Below are 16,966 nucleotides of genomic sequence, written 5' to 3'. Positions count from 1 at the left end.
TTTGTAGATATGTCAACATGAAAGCCAAACTCCAAATGCTTAAAGGTATGCTATCCTCTCTTAATGACAACCATCAGGCCATAATGTGACGAATTGAATTACTATTGAAAACACTAGTATGAAATGAGACTGGCTGGAGTTGCATTTCTTAGACGTCTACGCCTATAAGAGACTTCATACTAGATCGGGTATAAAGACTTGATACCTACATGTAGGTAATCTGACTACGTGTTCCACGTATCTAGGTACGGATAAAGGCACTCAAAATCCTCTACGGAAGTCAAGAGTAAACTTATACAATCATTTCAAGCCATTACGCTTTGAGCAGCAATATCTATCGTATCTTCTAAATATATACCTAAATATCCAATCATTTATGGATGTCCTGGGGCGGCAATGGCCTGATTGCTTTGGTATTATAGTAATGACTAGGTAGGGAGTCATAAAGGGGTAGTGGTTTGGTGAAACAAAGCAAGGGCCTTGAATACAGCCGGGTTGAAATGTTTTCAGTAGTAATTAATATAATAGGAATCTCACATACAAAGTACACATGAAGTGCAATTATTGACGAGATTTTATTGAGAGGCATGCACCGTATCTAAGAATACCCTAGGTAGATAATTATGTTATCGTCTTGGTGGAAGACGGGATTTCAAATCAGTCTATCGATATTCTGAAGAGGGCAAAGATTCTACGTGTGGGTACCTTAAAAATGCATAGGCCAGGTAGGTAGGTACCTATACTGTTAGATTCCTATTTGTGCCTGGAAATACGCTTGTAAAAATTTGATGGTATGTACTTGCTTTGTTGAAAAGTTCAATCATACAGTTTGTAACGCCTTCCACCCCTACTACACAGTACATGTAAGTACCTAATAGTTCGTCGGGGGGGCCACCTGCCAGGGCTGCCGGGCATTCCACCAACATGCGATTACCTCATTGGTGGATATCCGTTCGAGGAACGAGTCAGGCGCCCCGAGGAATCGCGGTTACCGTACTGTAATACTGGGGTACCTACTTTAATAATCACATCGATCCCAACCCGTTTGGCTACTAAATGCATGGTCGTTGATTTATCTACCTCATGCCAATCCCATCTAACATCAACGGTTTCTACCTAAACCACATCAGGCCGTACACTCACCCCCTTCACTACAAACTCCCCGTGACGATTTGACGATCTCATTCTATTTCTTTCGCCCATAAGCGGCCTCATAAAGGGATTGTTTTTCTCCTATTTCTTTTTTCCATTCTCTCTTTTGTTTTCGCTCTTTTCGATTGAGATCATTCGTTCTGGCGGCGATTTGATTGATAAGACGTTCGCCTGCTCTCCGATTCGAGGACACGCGAGTCGCATTTTTTTCGTCGCACCGATTACTCGACATCTCCTGAACTAAACCAAGAGAATTAGAGAAATTGAATCACACATAATTCACAATGTCGTCCTCGAGAATCGGCGGTGGCGCTAAGCACAGACTCATGTCGGAGATGCAAGAACTCTCCCGAGAGAAATGGGTGAACATTGATGTGAGTAACGTGGAATTTGACGTTGACTTTGATTGCGTGCTGACCTGTCATTCTTATAGCTGGTGAATGATAACATCCTTCGCTGGCGCCTAGGTCTCATGGTTGTCAATCCCGACAGTGCTTTCAACGGCGGCTATTTCAAGGTAAGAACTGAAACACGGACCTTGCGCTGAGACCGTTACTAACGTAAATTTGCGCAATAGGCCGAGATGACTTTCACCGATGAGTATCCGTACCAACCGCCGACTTTCCGATTCCAAATCCCCATTTATCATCCCAACATCTATCCCGACGGAAAGCTCTGCATTTCCATCCTACACACCCCAGGCGAGGACCTCACATCGGGTGAGGCAGCTAGTGAACGCTGGTCCCCTCTGCAAGGCGTTGAATCGGTGCTTCGGTCTGTCCTTCTGCTTTTGGACAGTCCTGAGATCAACTCTCCTGCCAATGTCGACGCTGGTGTGATGTACCGAGATGACCGGGCTTCCTACAATAAGCGGGCTAAGGAAATCGTCGAGAAATCTAAGAACGATATCCCTGCCGGCTTCATCCTACCGACTACCCTCGAACCCCCGCCGCCCCCGAAGTCGACGGATGACGATGCTGCATTCTGGGCCGAGAGTGACGAGGAACTTGATTTCGGCGGTAGTGACACAGGTGATGATGATGAAGTGGCAGAGTTCGACGAGGACGGTGAAGAAGAGGGCGTCAGTGACGATGACGATAACTGAGAGGGTTCGTCCTTATGATCAATATTTAAACACGACACCATTGGTCGACTAAAGGACCACGTGGACGAGGGCACGATTTCCTCAACTCAGTATACATTTGCATAGCGGGGACGGGGCGTTTCACGGATCTCCTGCACCATCGGCGCTTGTTTCTAATCGCTTTTAATCGTCGTAACGGTTGTCTTGGGGCCGGCTTTCGCATCTTCTTTCAGATAGAGAAGTTCTTTGCAAGAACGCAGGCGCCCGAGGTTTTCTTATTTGCTTTTTCGAGTTGGGGTTGCCTTTCCGGGTCACCTTACAACCATTTGTTCATAGATGAATCAAAAAACGTTTGCACAAACCAAAAATTTGATATGAAGTGAAGAATGGCTAATGTGTAGTAAGTGGGTAGTCACATACCTGAATTAATGCCATGCATACATATTCTGGGAATATCTAACCCGCACAGTAACAGAAGTAGTGCTACTGTTGAATGAGCGTACCAATATGATATTAGCGATAAATATTTACCATATCAGCGTATGTGTTGGTCTCTAGAGAAAAGCAACATTGAACTTTGTTATTTCGTATTTCATCAGAAAGAGGGAAGGTTTAACGTACCTAAGGTGGGGTTAATGTTAATCCCAGTAGGGCCATACGCTGTCGCTGCGCGTGCTGTAACCGCCCCTGGTTGGCGTGGATGTGGGGTTATGATTCGTGTGCTACCTTGCCCTGGGAGTACCTAAAGATATCGTCGGCGTACCTAAGTGCGACATCATTAGGTTAGGTACCTAGCTGTCAGCTAAGTCTTATTAAAAAAGCTCTTTTCTTCTATGTACGTAGCAATTGGAAATATTTGTGATGCAAGGTCGTAGGTGCTGTTGCCCTTGAAAATCTCACTCACCTCTTCCTCTACATCACTTTGATCAAATTACAATTTATTATTACCAATAGGTACTCTAATCCAACACTAACTTCTTCCCTTGCCTCCATAATGATGTATTCTCTTACAACCTGATTGGTGGTACGTACATTGAACAAGATTCAGTTCAATTTCTTGCCGCATTTGCGCCACTGTCACCATTACTACCCCATCGTCAGCATCCTCAATTCTATGTTTTTGCCAACGCCAACGACGACGACATAGCTTCGTGTGATCTATAGCTTTTAGATCTCCTCAATATGGCGTCGACAAATGAACCGACAGATGAGTCCATTAATCTCTTTTGCGACCTCACTGGACTACTTCGAGCCGAAGCTATCACCCGCTTGAAGGTACCTAACCTCAACTTCACATGCATGCTGTTGGGGTTCTTTTCGATACTAATGACGGCATTTCTCCCCCAAATATAGGCGAATAACAACGATATCCAACGAGCGTGCGAAGAATATTTTGAGGATCCTGATAGCGTAAAGGTATTAATAATTGGGAATATACAACATAGTCTATATATGGTCACTTATGCTAAGCTTACCGCAGTACAAATGGGACGAGTCGCAGTTTAGCATGGATCGCCATGGCGATAATTTTAACGATACGGGAATATGTGCGGAATATTGTCACTTCCTAGTTACTTTTTTATGCTGAACTTCTACTGCAGCTTTCAATATCCAAGGCCCGGACGAACTTGGACCTGGAGGATACCAAAACAATGCCGCTCCGACTCGACCACCTTCAAGAGCCAACAACCCGTCACCTTTCGGTAAGACGATAGACTAGACTGAAATCAAGCCGCAGGTATTGCTCCTGTGTTTACTCGGTATCGATGCTGATAGACGCTTCCTAGGTGCACCCGCCAACGCCGCCGAAGAGGATGCGAATTTGGAACGAGCCTTAGCCGAATCTGCCGCCGAGTCGGGAATACAATTACAAGAAGCCGGCATTGTTGACAACGAAACAAACCTGAAATATTTCGGCCCTGCGAACCGCCCGCAATATGAAACCGAGCAATGGGCTATGGTCCCTACCAAGACAACTTTAGAAACAGTGAAGGCCGATCCCACCCCCTCCGCTAGGAAACGAGACGCCAACATTCCCGCATTTCTTCGATCGAAAGGGGATCACAGAGTAGGCGCAATATTATCGATATACCACAAGATCCCGCTATTTCGGAATATTCTTCTCCAGTGTGGTGTTCCAACTAAGAATTATGGGCACAACTCGGAATGGTGGAGAGGCCAGGCGATCCTCAAGCATGAGCATCTTGCGGCAATGGCGAAGGGTGAATCGATTTGGGGTGAAGACGCACATCCAGAGTTCGCAGAGGAGCTCCATCGTCTGATAGCCTTCCTTGACAAGACGGAAAGAAGTTACGGATCCGTTGATGGTCTCGTCGATACCAAGGCAATCGACCCGAGTTTTGGGGCCTGGATACCCGATGTCGAAGAAAAACTATATGAGGCATTACAGGAGGAGTCTCTGAACAACCCTGATTGCGACATGAGTCCAGTGACTACAGTGGGCACAGTCATGTTTTGCGCTCAGGCCTCAGGCGACGAGGCCCAGTCAGAGGGTGATGCTGATAGTAGCAGCGATGAAGATCGAGACACGCGTTTCGTATTTCTTGATTTGATGTTGGACTACGAACAATATCCATGGGTGAACACATTCTACGACGCTTTAGACAACCTACTCTGGACACACGCATTATCACTCGACCACAATTTTCCAGACGAAGCTAACTTCGCCGTTCTGGCAAAGCCGGCTGAGGTGATAACGGTTCGATTCGGTGGCACCGGGTTAGTTAAACCTTGCGAAATTCCGGCCGTATTTTACGTGGATCGGTACATGAAAGATCGAAAAGATCTTGCTTTAAAATTCCAGACTTATATACGTTTCATCAAGAAGAAGCTGCGCCTATACGACTTGTTAGGTGCGAATTTAATACGATGCCGCGGTCAACGATGCCATAGGGTGAACGGCCTTAGTAATGGACCTCATGACTTGGTCACTTGTTTGGACGGGATCATCAAGCAAACTGAAAGGTTAATAGAACGTCAGACTAGAACCGCGCAATGGCGATATCACTATGAACGAATGGAAAGGGACATTGAACTCACCCTTGATGATATTTTCGATATCCACACATGGAATGGACCTCGCTCATTCCTACCCGAGGAAGAAGAGAGACTGGAAAAGTGGAAGGAAGTTATCAGTGGATGTAAAGAACAGATCGACGAATTGAGGACGGACTTAGCCAGTAAGTTTAGTCTGCAGACCTTCAAGTATGGGTTTCTAACCTAGCTATAGATCTCACAGAAGCAAAGGAGGCGTATTGGGATTCTATGCGAATTGTCGCCAAGCGCCTAACATGCCAGGAAGATGAGGTTGACGATAGCTTTATTTTTCGATCAACTCCTGCTTACCATCCAGAGTACTGGAATCCAACTATGAAATATTCACTACGTGGCGTTGGCCTTACTAGTGAGTTGGCTTACGTATGTGTCAGGCAAGATGCTGGGTCGATGGATGTTGACGGGGTGTCGGAGAGTAAGGATCAATGGTGGAAGATAGGATACTCGGCGAACGATGCATCTCCGATCAAAACCGAGGTAAGTGAAACTCTCGATCCATCTTAGTATGATGCTAAACATGCATTACAGAAAGCGAATGTCGAAGATGTGCTTCACGCCGCTGGGACCGAGTCTAAGAACCCCATTCTTATATATGCTACCGAAGCTGCTATGGAAGCGGAGCCTATCCCATTATCAGACGCCTTACGGGTATACAACATGTCTATATTGACTGTATGAGCAAGAGCTAACGTTTGCGCAGATGTTCGTGCGGGCCGACAATCGTTCGTTCCAGCAGGAGCTTTCACAGGAACAAGATCAAGAGCAACAACAACAACAGCAGCAGCAGCCATACAACGTTCATTCAGGAGTCACCGTTGAGGATATATCCGCATTTACAAATCACACACGGAAGCACAGTGTTGCTTCGTCTGTGGCGACTCGAGGTAGTTCTCGTGATGCTCTTAGTGAGGTAGACTTGACCTTCGATGAGCCTGGAACATTTCAACCATCAGTACCTTATCACGCCAGCAAACAACTCAGCGCTGAATACAACATCACAGAAGAGATGCAAACTTTTAGCACTGATGTATCGACGTCCAAGTCACCCGAGATGCAAGAAGTCGCTAGTGGTTCTACACCGTTTCTAAGCCGGCCCAGCCGTGCATCACAGAACGATCCTATCGATATGATGGATGTAGACTTTGAACACCACGAGGGATGAAGAAATCTAGCATAGTTTGACGTAACGTCAAAATTACGAGTATGTACGAAGTTGACGCCCATTATGACTGAAGGGTAGCTTATGAAAGCACATAAACGGCGCCAATGTAATTTTTTATCCAACCGATAGCAGACGCGGAATGAGAGGTATTTGCGTGGAAGATCTCAGGCAATGGATTTCCGGCCGCTGCATAATTGCAGCTTGGTTCCTCGTCCTAGGAATAAGTCTCCCACTTTTCGGGAGGCCCATGTATACTAAATAGCAGGATGACTTCCATGATACCCAAGGGCCGGTCGCATGATGAATGAAAATGATACATGAGTTTGGCGAGTCCACCGAGGTATAACTGAAGTTGACTTGAAGGGCACCTACCATATATAATTCATTGAACCTGGAATAGTCTCGATCAGATAAGGAGGCTTACGTAACTGACCTTCCACTCTCAAGCTTAATAAGCCATTTTCCCATTCGTTGCGTACGATGCAGCTAAACTCAATTCGAAAAAGTACGTGTACTAAAGTATTATACTTTCTCGAACATTCCAGGCGGTTCCCGCGTCATCTGCACAAACATCCAAACATCAGATTAAGACAAATGCTCAGCTGGAGTTGTAAGACTGACAAGGCCAGTAGTCAAGAAGTACTGATGAAATATTGATTTAGTGAGTTTGGTTATTCTTCAATCATATTCGTCACTGTTGACATATTTATCTCATAATGAACCACTCAGGGTCTGTGTGAAAATCAATTGATTGTCCTTAGATCTATACGGACATCTCAACCCCCGCGGATCCACTTCTCTGCCAGGTTAATCGCGGCAATGAAAGGAAAAGAAAGGGAAGCTGCGTCTAACGTTAGTTACACATAATGCGCCAAGCACGACAAAACAGTGGAAGTGTACAGGTATCTAGGTACTTACATTCCACATACGAAAAATATTCATACAATAATTGACGGTTTTCGAGGAATCCTTCATGTACCGCGAACCAAGTTAGTCTGAAGATTAAAAACAGGACTTCCAAGCTAAACCAGAACAAATCAGATCATCAGGTCATTCTCACTGGTTCCAGGATTATCGAGCTTTGTCGTCACCTGATCTGTGCGGTGACTGGAGATCCCGCTGTCACTTGTTCGTACTGAGTACTTGATTCCTAGGGCAGCAGTTGCCAAATGGGCGAGTACTACAGTACATACCTAGGTACCTAGTGTATAAGATAGCTCTATCAGATGGCTCCCACTCTCCATAACCATAAACGTCACATACAAGGTTTATACCCACCAAGCGGTCTCTGTCACCCTCTCCCATCGCCAATTCCCGAATCTTCTACCAACCTGTCAACTACAAAGAAAAGCGGCAGTGCAGTACGCAAAGCTCAACGCAAGGCGTTGCAAACAATACTTACAGATCCATTGGACCAACGAAACTAACAACTTCCTTGTAAATTTCTTCTTTCTTCTTTCCCAAATTCTTGACCATTTCCAACAAATACATCAACCTGAATCACTCTGTGTCAAGCTCGATTATTACATACAACCCACACGATCCTTTTAAATCACACGACCTCAATTGGACCACATACAAACTTTCCCTTCCTTTCCATAAACACACACCTTCAATTTTCTAGAGAGCGATCAATATGGTAAAGGAAACAAAACTCTACGACCAACTAAGCGTCAAGCCGGATGCCTCTCAAGATGAGATCAAAAAAGCTTACCGGTAAGTCCTACTACCCCACTTCCACCCGAGACCGCTTTCTGGTCTTCTTACCAATTTCCAGGTTCCCAAGACAACAAATACTAACAACAATGTAGAAAAGCTGCATTAAAATGGCATCCAGACAAGAACAAAGACAACCCTTCCGCTGCCGAAAAGTTTAAAGAATGTTCACAGGCCTACGAGATTCTCTCCGACCCGGAAAAGCGAAAGACATATGACCAATATGGCTTAGAATTCCTACTTCGAGGCGGTGCCGCTCCGCCTCCAGGCGAAAACTCATTTGCCAGTGCCCAAGGTGGAATGCCCAATGGCTTCCAAGGTTTCGACTTCAGTGGTGGCGGTATACCAGGAGGTGCTCGGTCATTCCATTTCAGTACTGGTGGCGGTGGAGGGAACCCCTTCAACTTTAGTAATCCCGAGAGCATATTCGCGGAATTCATTCGTACTGGCGGTACTGGTGGTATGGGCGGAGATGATGAGGACGATTTCAGTCAATTTTTCGGTGGTAGAAGCGGTGGCATTCCTCGACCTACAGGTTCTGGAAGAACTCGCATGCGCAATAACTTTCCCAGCGGTTCGGATCCTTTCTCGGGCGGCGGTGCGCGAGAAGTGACACCCGATGTCACCACAGTCGAGCGCGCTCTACCACTCTCCCTAGAGGAACTATTCAGTGGCACCACAAAGAAGATGAAGATTAAGCGAAAGACCTTCGATGATACGGGCAAGCGAACCACTACAGACCAGGTCCTCGAAGTCCCCATCAAAGCCGGTTTAAAGAAGGGTAGCAAAATTAAGTTTAAGGGAGTCGGCGACCAAGAGGAGGGTGGAAAACAAGATTTACATTTTATCGTTGAAGAGGTAAGTTCCTGTTCCTATGATATTAACTTCCTTGTTGGATTGGACCAATCGGAAATGACTAACACGGTTAACAGAAACCACATCCCCTCTTCTCTCGTGACGGTGACGATTTAATCCACACCATTGACTTAGATCTAAAAGAAGCCCTAACTGGCTGGAGACGAACCGTCACGACAATTGACGGCAAGCAACTCAGCGTTGACAAGGGTGGACCTACGGGACCAGGTTCTTCAGATACTTATCCCGGCCTTGGTATGCCTATCTCGAAGAAACCCGGTGAGCGGGGTAATTTCATCATCAAGTACAACGTCAAGTTCCCAACAAGCTTAACAGCGAGGCAAAAACAACAACTCAAGGAAATACTATAAACAATGGGAACCATTCGATTTGATATCATACGGCAAACATAACGGTGCATTTTGGCGTTGTAAGGATTCGGTCAGCAAACGGAAAATTCGATTTACGATATTCACGACTATGAGATATGAATTGTTCTTGCGGAAATTCTCATCCCATATTCCATACCATCGGTCTCGGCGGGCTCGGCCTAAATTGAAGATTACAAGTCGGGCCTCGAAGAAACAACTCGATAGTTGAGGATATTCGGTCATAGAGTATAAGTACATATCAGCAGCTACTTTGGTTGTTTTTCTCTATTTTTCTGATAGTGTCGGCACTTCGGAATCGATCGGGGATTAATGGACATGGGTCGATAATTAATTTAATCGATGCATTAGGTAGTTATACCAATAGACAAATGAAGAAATTACAAGATATAATGATGTTGTTCGTAGGTGCGCGCACATCTCTCACAAATATTGTTGCTTTGATACCCCCGGGCCAGGATGCTCTGGGATTGCAGTACGATAATGTCCGCAACGGTAAAAAAAGGTTTCTCTAGTTCTTGATTAATGCCAGAATCATACCAACCAATGATACCGCAAAAACTGCTTCCACAGCTAGCGATTTGGTCTTTCGCAATTATATCACAACAAATTGAGAATAAATGCAAATGGTATAGAAAATCTGTACAGAATGAGTTCTATTTAATGATACTAATTATTTAATATTTTATACAATATTTGAATTTCATCCGACGTATACAACTATGTGTCTGGCTAATAGGAGCGTTTGAAAAATTTAGACTTATTCCAGTATCTCCTACAAGCTACCGAGCTACCTATATAAGGAATTTGAGATGCTCATATCATCTAAGTTACGAAAGGAGTTGTATCGGGGTGAGAAAATGTTCTGTCTTTGTCGGACCCGATTCATGCTGGCGTGGGGCATGATTCTTGGCAGACAAAACCACGTACCGAGGACCCGATTTCCGGAGAATCACAGGCGTATTGTCAGACAATGATCGCCGCCCATATAATCCCTAGCCAGGTAGGTGTGTAAAATGATACACATTTCTAATATTTGCCCGCATGTAATTATTGACTTGTAATGGCGGCACAAACCCAACCAATCCCACTCACTTCGTCTCGGGAGCTCGGAGCCGAGCACGGCGGCTCGGAATTAACTGTAGTTCCGTCCCCAGCCTTACCGCCCATATCTCGCAGGAAACAAGCTACGGTTCTCGTCTCTGCGTTTACTACTATTGCACTGACGATTGGGTATAATCAGTGTTTTGGTGTGTTTCAGGAGTACTACCTCTCCCCGAGCCAAGATGTTCTCTCCCCAGCCCCGTCTTCGGCGCCCACACCGCCGACAGCGCTGCTCGCGTTCGTGGGTACGTTGTGTTATGGACTTACCTGGGCCGGCGGGATCCTTGTGAATCCCGTGATTTCACGTATCGAAACGCAGACGTGGACGCTTAATAACCCGTCGACGAGGGTATGGCGTAAACGTATTCTAAGGTTACTAACTCCGCGGACGATTACGATTTCGGGTGTTTTGGTTATGTCGGCGGGGTTCGCGCTCGCGTCGTTTAGTACTAAGATTTGGCAATTATTGCTCACGCAGGGGTTTCTGGTGGGATGGGGAATGTCGTTGCTGTATTTCCCGTTGTTGGCGCCTGCCCCGGAGTATTTTACTAGTCATCGGGCTACGGCTATGGGGTTTGTATGTGTTCCATCTATTGTGCTGTTTTCGTGCTATTGCTGATTCTTTGGTGCGCTTCGTAGATTCTAGCTGGTGGTGGCGCAGGTGGTCTTGTGTTTTCGCCTGTGATACGTGCGCTGCTTAGTTCTGTTGGCGGTCGCTGGACATTGAGGATTTATGCTGTCTTTAACTTGATCGCTGGGTTGCCGATTGCTTGGGCGGTCCCGCGGAGTCGGTTTTCGAATGTGTCGAACACCGAAACTCCGGAGAGGCGTAATACCCACGTCTCACGCGCGCTGGCTATGAAACCGATATTTCTCTTTTCGGTCGTTGCCGCATTTCTCCAGGTGAGTAGCATATTTTCCTCCTGAGATTCTAATGACTATTAATTACCCCCCATAACTAACATTAACTCTCACCAAAGTCCGCCGGCGCCCAACTCCCCCTCTCCTTCATCCCCTCCTACACCGTCATCCTCGGGCAAACCTCCTCCAAAGGCGCAAACCTACTCGCAGTCAGCAACGCCATCAACTCCGTATCACGCGTTCTCACAGGCTACGCCGGCGATCGTCTAGGCCGACAGAACACGCTCGTCCTCACGCTTCTCGTGGCCGCGTGTTCGGTATTCGCGTTTTGGCTTACTAGCGTCATGGCTGCGACTACTTCGTCCTCGTTTTCGTTATGGTTGGCTTTTATCACGTTGTATAGTGTGTCCGCTGGTGGGTATTACGCCCTGTTCCCTGCGCTGATTGCGGAGGTTTTCGGGATTAGACAGTATGCTGCGGTTAATGCGTTTATACTATTCGTCAGGGGGCTAGGGACTATGTTTGGGAGTCCGGTTGGTGGACAGTTGCTTGGTGGGCCTGAGGAGGGGACCGGTGCGTACGCGAGTATTGCGTATTGGGACGGTGCGTTGTTGATGGGTGCTACGGTGTGCTGTTTTGGTGTGAGATGGGCGGATGGCAAGGGGAAGGGGTGGAAGTGGATTGCGTAGGGTTGGCTGTAAGTCTTAATTTTTGGACCACATGCGTGTGGCCGAGGCATAGACATACTGGCTTGGCTAGCGCTTGAACAGGCAACATTGGTTGTCCACAATGATTTGGCGTAAGCAAAAGAACACGCATGCGCGTATATAAAATAGTACGCCTAGCAGACAGCTAATGAGTGTTACATGCTCGCACCCGATCCGCTGCCTCCAATCCCCCTTAGTTTTCCACCTCTAGGTACCTAGATAGTACTTCATCATCAATGCAGCTGTGGGTAGACCTCCTTGAATGCGCGGGTCTTGCTAATATTAGACCACCACTCCTTTATTCTCGGCTTAACTTCGAAGCCCGGCATAGTCTTCTGAATCAAGGCCTCCAGTGTTCCAAAGTTCTGCACATCACTCGGCTCTGTACCAGCTCCCCATAGCGCATGCGAAAGCCACGGCACAATGTGGAAATCAGCCTCCGTTACCTGGTCGCCGACCGCATATGGAAGAACAAGTAGTGTATCCAGCTTGTCAAGGCCCGTCGCAAACTTGCGGTACATATCGTGTGTCGTCTCATAGAATCTCTGCAGTTCATCTTCGCTCGCTGAGGTGTAAAGTCTATACAAGGCTCCATTCTCCTCACTCTTGGGTCCATAGAATGGATGGTTTGGATGGGCGGTTTTCCCCTCCTCCAGCTTGGCCTGTCGGGCGCGCACGAAGTCGTTCCACATGCTAGACCTTTTTGCATTCATTTCCTCGTGGTCGTGAGCCTGGAGCAGGATCAAGTTCGTGGTGAGGTCATTGGAATGCACAAGGTCGATGATCTTCTGCGCGACTTCTTTGGCTTTGGGATCGCTGGGGACCAAGGACGTGCCTCTTGTCTCGTCGAGGAACCGTAGAATATCGGTGCTCTCGATGAGCGGTCGTTCTAAGGACGGCGAAGTCAATGAGGGGATCGTGCCATTAGGGTTGATCTTGAGGTATTCGTGGTTGAAGTTCTCCGCCTTGACTATAATCGATTGTGAGATTCTGTATGAGTTCTTTGGGGAGTTGGTACGCTTACCGAGGTCGACCTCTTTGACTTCGTAGTCATCTGACTTGAACCCCTTTTCTGCCAACCCAAGGTGCGCAACATTGGCCCATTGGGAGCCGACGAAAGAGTATAGAATAAACTAATATCCCTTAGCTAAATTTTGTCATGGTACCTATAAGTGCTTCAACCTTACCTTTTCTTGGGCCATGGTAAAATAAGTCTCTGGATGGTTTCACAATGGAAGGTAGTTCTACTTTTGCAACTTAATTTACTACTTGATCACATCTAGGGAACTAAAGGCGTTTAAATATTGCCAATCGGTCCAATTCTTGGTTCGGGTTGTCGATTAACCGCTGAGATGATTAATTACATAATTCCACATCCAATTTACATGAGGTGAGCCAAGCTCGCAAAGACGTAGGATTTATGAAATATCACAAGTATTCGACGCATGCGGATTATTGATATCTTCTTGCTTCTAGTTTGACTGGCATCTTCTAACGTAGCATTTGGAATCACCATCCCTTGAAGTGGTAACTGTCATCGCCCAATCCCTTGTAAGTTGCTTGGTAATGGCAAGCCCCATATAATTAAGATGTTGAATAACCAATAGAAGGATGTTCTTACCAATTCCAATTAACCATGCAAGTTTATTTTGTTTGATGTGGTTGCTGGTATTTTACGTAACTTATAAGGGAGTAAAGGGGGATGGGGACAACAATTACCCGTCACACACCGACAAGAGCAGCGCCTGCCAAACTCGCCATAGAATTCACTGGATACTAGTCATAGCAAGTGAAAATGCTATATTAGAAGTTTGTAATGAAAGGGGGTTATGGGTCGTATCGGCGAAGCCCCGGCTTCAGTCAAGTACCTAGCAAAAGGAGAAGTGCGAATCTACCATTCAATTCCGAGTCAAACGGATCTCCATCACAAACAGACCCCCCAGCTTGATGACTCCTTTTCAAATCGATCAAATATGCTATCTACGATGGTTCGGATGGTCTGTGTCTCGACACCGGGCTGAGAAACATCGAATGCCCCGGAGATTATTTCCGGGCTCCTTTTATCCCAAAAGTTTCGAAGTAGAGGCAGCAATTCCTCATAACTATTGCCAATGTATGGCGACTTGGGGCGAGATTCAGTGGGGAAAATAGTGTGCCACATAATGAACCACTGCTCTTCGTCGTTTTTACCACGGTTGGCACTCTGGTTCAACAACTTTCTTTGTTGCTCTGAGATGCCTTCGAACTTCGGCTCGGCTTGCTGGCCACAGTTTTTCTTTTGCACATGCCCGTCTCTTTCATCGGGTCTTGTGAATGTCTCGAAGCATAGGGGACAGTAAATCTCGGGTTTCATATGTTTTCTATATGCATGTTGTTTGACGTCCTTAATACGATGCAGTTTATACTTGGCACAAATTTGGTACTTCCGTGGATTTTGTTTATACCAAGGACACGCCCACCATTTTCTGTTAATGTTTCCATGATCGTTGTTGGCGTGTTGCATACTCGCTGCTAACCTTTCATGATCGGAGCCCTGGACAGATGGCTGTTTTAATGGACACACCGCGGGCAATGTTTGCGCTACTGCCTCAGTGGCAGAATGTTTTTCATACTGGCTAGTAGGATTATGACAAGTTCCATATGTGTCGTCCGACAAGGTCGAAGTTTCCGGGCTACCCGGGCCTTCATACATCGAAAATTCGTTCACTGGATCGCGTTCGTATTCCTCCGACCCATCCTTAGACGAACCGCAAATGCCATATGGCGAACGTTCTGCAGTACACCAACTATCGGAAAGGTGGCTTGACTGGTCCTCCCTTTGTTCGCAGTAAGTCGTCAAGAAGTATTCGGAATCCCGCTCTGAATCGGCCATATAGGGGGTTGGCACGAACGTGTGATCCATGAAGTCAAGGGGCGCCATATGGCCATCCCATATAACGTGTAGGCAATTGTTTTCTTCCAGGTGTCCATAGGTATTTGGTTGTTTCCGCTCGACCATACTATCCTTCTCAATTCCATCCCACCCGACTACTGGATTGAATTGGGTCCGATTCGCTAAAATTGTGGTCAGTACAACAATAATAGATAAACCAGTTATTGTGCATACCTTGAACAGAAATTGCTTCTGGGGTGTCCGTGTCTTTGGTTTTACCCAAGTTGCTATCTGCAATACTTGTGACCCCAGAAAGCTCATTTTTTGCCTCGTAATAATTTTCATACTCATTTTCGAGAATTTCACTCGTATAATTGCTAACGAGCAAATAATCGTCGACCGAATCCGCGATTTTGAACTGGTCAAGATCTAATGGGGATTTTATATACGCCGCGTCAGACGCGGTCGGGGATGCTGCGCTAATATCATCAAATGTGTATGCCTCGACACGCCGAGGGCAAGAGCTGGTCATAGAGCGAGTTCTGGTTCCTCCAATATTGCATCTTGAAGGATATCGCTTTTTTTGGATTTTTTTGTTCGTGGGCCCTCCTGAAGGTAAATTCATCATTCCAGCCATGATGACTACACTGATATAATAACACAACCCATAGGATACCACCACTAGGGTGAAGTAGAGATGTTAAAAGTGTAATTAAGGTGTTCGATATCGTCCTTTACTCCGAGCCAATTTAAGACCTTGGAAGTTACTCCACGATTTTCGAAGTTACTTAGCTGCAAGTCTCGAAGGCGTGGCTACTACCCTCAACTGCAAGGGAGGGTATGAAATATTTTATTGGTATGCGAGAATGTGTACGCAAATGTGTACGCAAATGTGTACGCAAATATATGCGTGTCGATAAGGGGAATCCTACGACATATAGTCATAGAGGGCGCAGGGTTCCTAGCCAATCAAGAAGTGCAATACCACCTTGCATTACGCCCGTCTTACCTGGCCTAGAAGGAAGTCACTTTGCCTTATTCAAGAATACGTACTTGGGTATTCGTTTTGGTAGTTACATCGTACCTGTCGAACTAGATGTCTGGGGAGGTACTTATTACCTGGTTTGAGACTCTGCCTGTCGACTAGATATAGAAAGATGATCGCTAGACTGCTTCGATCCGAATCCCACAAATATATTAGCCTCCTATTTATATTGAATACTCTTGGAGAATTCAGTATTCACCTAAGCACTCCATATAGATAGGTTCACTAACTACAAAAACAAAAAGTACATCCCTGGGCATACATGCTAATGGATTTGTACACCAGAACTACGCTCTGGTGTCAGCAGCAACATTAACACTGAGATGTGCCCAACAAGGCTATGAAGAGAAATAAGTATCGCCGTCGGGTTAATGTCGATTTGATTTCCTCAGAGAAAGAAATATGATAACATTCTTTAGCAGACTCCATCCAAAACACTGCGTATCCATACGAATTGTTTACAAGGATTAGAACGTCCAGTAACGTGTGGCTACGTGCTTGGGTAGGGATTCAGGCCGGGGTGCTCAGGTAGGCTATGAACATATGAAAACAACAGCAACCATTATGTTGTACATATGAGGATTCGGAGTAGTATAAGCCCTTATATCCCTAACAATGGACCCGGCTTCACATGTGGTAAATAGCCCGCACATTGCGTAGGGGAATAAAATTTCTGCGAGCCCATGATTGAACTTGCATTAACTCCGAGTGGATCATCAGGCAGCGTATAATGTGTTGAAATGTCGTAAAGGTTTGACATAAATGGTCGTCTGGTTGTATTGGACGCTATGGAGTACATACCTAGGTAGGTAGATAAGCACTTAAAGCGAACCATCTAAGGTACGCGATAGGCGGCGACAAGCAGCAATCCTTCGAACACGGCTGCGTGCCCAAGTGGTGACTACGCGGATATTCGAGATGCAGGCTGTGTACGCAAAAGTGTA

General features: G+C 46.1%; 6 protein-coding genes across 6 annotated transcripts; 4 read left to right on the top strand and 2 right to left on the bottom strand.

Moving 5' to 3' along the window:
- Nucleotides 1-1,181: 1,181 nt before the first annotated feature.
- On the top strand, nt 1,182-2,270 carry F4822DRAFT_171431 (ubiquitin-conjugating enzyme/RWD-like protein). The gene is made up of 3 exons (XM_051453297.1): nt 1,182-1,526; nt 1,586-1,669; nt 1,730-2,270. Exons 1-3 carry the CDS (start codon nt 1,437-1,439, stop codon nt 2,255-2,257), a joined length of 702 nt encoding a protein of 233 aa, XP_051316840.1. The 5' UTR covers nt 1,182-1,436; the 3' UTR covers nt 2,258-2,270.
- A 742-nt stretch (nt 2,271-3,012) lies between these two features.
- Nucleotides 3,013-6,530, top strand: F4822DRAFT_171209 (uncharacterized protein). Its single transcript, XM_051453293.1, has 8 exons — nt 3,013-3,511; nt 3,590-3,652; nt 3,717-3,783; nt 3,838-3,939; nt 4,024-5,436; nt 5,487-5,788; nt 5,840-5,959; nt 6,012-6,530. Exons 1-8 carry the CDS (start codon nt 3,419-3,421, stop codon nt 6,471-6,473), a joined length of 2,622 nt encoding a protein of 873 aa, XP_051316839.1. The 5' UTR covers nt 3,013-3,418; the 3' UTR covers nt 6,474-6,530.
- A 1,475-nt stretch (nt 6,531-8,005) lies between these two features.
- F4822DRAFT_171221 (DnaJ-domain-containing protein) lies at nt 8,006-10,058 on the top strand. Its single transcript, XM_051453294.1, has 3 exons — nt 8,006-8,189; nt 8,285-9,047; nt 9,122-10,058. The coding sequence occupies exons 1-3, from the start codon at nt 8,110-8,112 to the stop codon at nt 9,413-9,415; spliced, it is 1,137 nt and encodes a 378-aa protein (XP_051316838.1). The 5' UTR covers nt 8,006-8,109; the 3' UTR covers nt 9,416-10,058.
- Nucleotides 10,059-10,496: 438 nt separating this feature from the next.
- On the top strand, nt 10,497-12,087 carry F4822DRAFT_426917 (major facilitator superfamily domain-containing protein; the record flags this gene model as incomplete). Its single annotated transcript, XM_051460652.1, has 3 exons — nt 10,497-11,114; nt 11,177-11,440; nt 11,518-12,087. 3 exons carry the CDS (start codon nt 10,497-10,499, stop codon nt 12,085-12,087), a joined length of 1,452 nt encoding a protein of 483 aa, XP_051316837.1.
- Nucleotides 12,088-12,338: 251 nt separating this feature from the next.
- F4822DRAFT_426916 (uncharacterized protein) lies at nt 12,339-13,307 on the bottom strand (the record flags this gene model as incomplete). Its single annotated transcript, XM_051460651.1, has 3 exons — nt 12,339-13,075; nt 13,130-13,238; nt 13,293-13,307. The coding sequence occupies 3 exons, from the start codon at nt 13,305-13,307 to the stop codon at nt 12,339-12,341; spliced, it is 861 nt and encodes a 286-aa protein (XP_051316836.1).
- A 567-nt stretch (nt 13,308-13,874) lies between these two features.
- Nucleotides 13,875-15,835, bottom strand: F4822DRAFT_395323 (uncharacterized protein). Its single transcript, XM_051457432.1, has 2 exons — nt 15,212-15,835; nt 13,875-15,159 (listed from the first exon to the last, which is right to left on the bottom strand). Exons 1-2 carry the CDS (start codon nt 15,507-15,509, stop codon nt 14,030-14,032), a joined length of 1,428 nt encoding a protein of 475 aa, XP_051316835.1. The 5' UTR covers nt 15,510-15,835; the 3' UTR covers nt 13,875-14,029.
- Between the last annotated feature and the right edge of the window lie 1,131 nt (nt 15,836-16,966).

This window comes from Hypoxylon trugodes (assembly GCF_022578975.1).
Source record: "Hypoxylon trugodes strain CBS 135444 unplaced genomic scaffold F4822scaffold_3, whole genome shotgun sequence".
Taxonomy (NCBI): domain Eukaryota; kingdom Fungi; phylum Ascomycota; class Sordariomycetes; order Xylariales; family Hypoxylaceae; genus Hypoxylon; species Hypoxylon trugodes.
The sequence above is the reverse complement of the archived record's forward strand: the minus strand, read 5'-3'. Positions and strand labels throughout refer to the sequence as shown.

Coding starts and splice junctions, on each gene's coding strand:
- F4822DRAFT_171431 (XM_051453297.1), top strand. CDS start 1,437: ATGTCGTCCTCGAGAATCGGCGGTGGCGCTAAGCACAGACTCATGTCG. Junction 1,527..1,585: donor AGAAATGGGTGAACATTGAT/GTGAGTAACGTG, acceptor TCATTCTTATAG/CTGGTGAATGATAACATCCT. Junction 1,670..1,729: donor TCAACGGCGGCTATTTCAAG/GTAAGAACTGAA, acceptor TTTGCGCAATAG/GCCGAGATGACTTTCACCGA.
- F4822DRAFT_171209 (XM_051453293.1), top strand. CDS start 3,419: ATGGCGTCGACAAATGAACCGACAGATGAGTCCATTAATCTCTTTTGC. Junction 3,512..3,589: donor AAGCTATCACCCGCTTGAAG/GTACCTAACCTC, acceptor CCCCAAATATAG/GCGAATAACAACGATATCCA. Junction 5,960..6,011: donor CATTATCAGACGCCTTACGG/GTATACAACATG, acceptor ACGTTTGCGCAG/ATGTTCGTGCGGGCCGACAA.
- F4822DRAFT_171221 (XM_051453294.1), top strand. CDS start 8,110: ATGGTAAAGGAAACAAAACTCTACGACCAACTAAGCGTCAAGCCGGAT. Junction 8,190..8,284: donor GAGATCAAAAAAGCTTACCG/GTAAGTCCTACT, acceptor ACAACAATGTAG/AAAAGCTGCATTAAAATGGC. Junction 9,048..9,121: donor TACATTTTATCGTTGAAGAG/GTAAGTTCCTGT, acceptor CACGGTTAACAG/AAACCACATCCCCTCTTCTC.
- F4822DRAFT_395323 (XM_051457432.1), bottom strand. CDS start 15,509: ATGACCAGCTCTTGCCCTCGGCGTGTCGAGGCATACACATTTGATGAT. Junction 15,160..15,211: donor AGAAGCAATTTCTGTTCAAG/GTATGCACAATA, acceptor CCACAATTTTAG/CGAATCGGACCCAATTCAAT.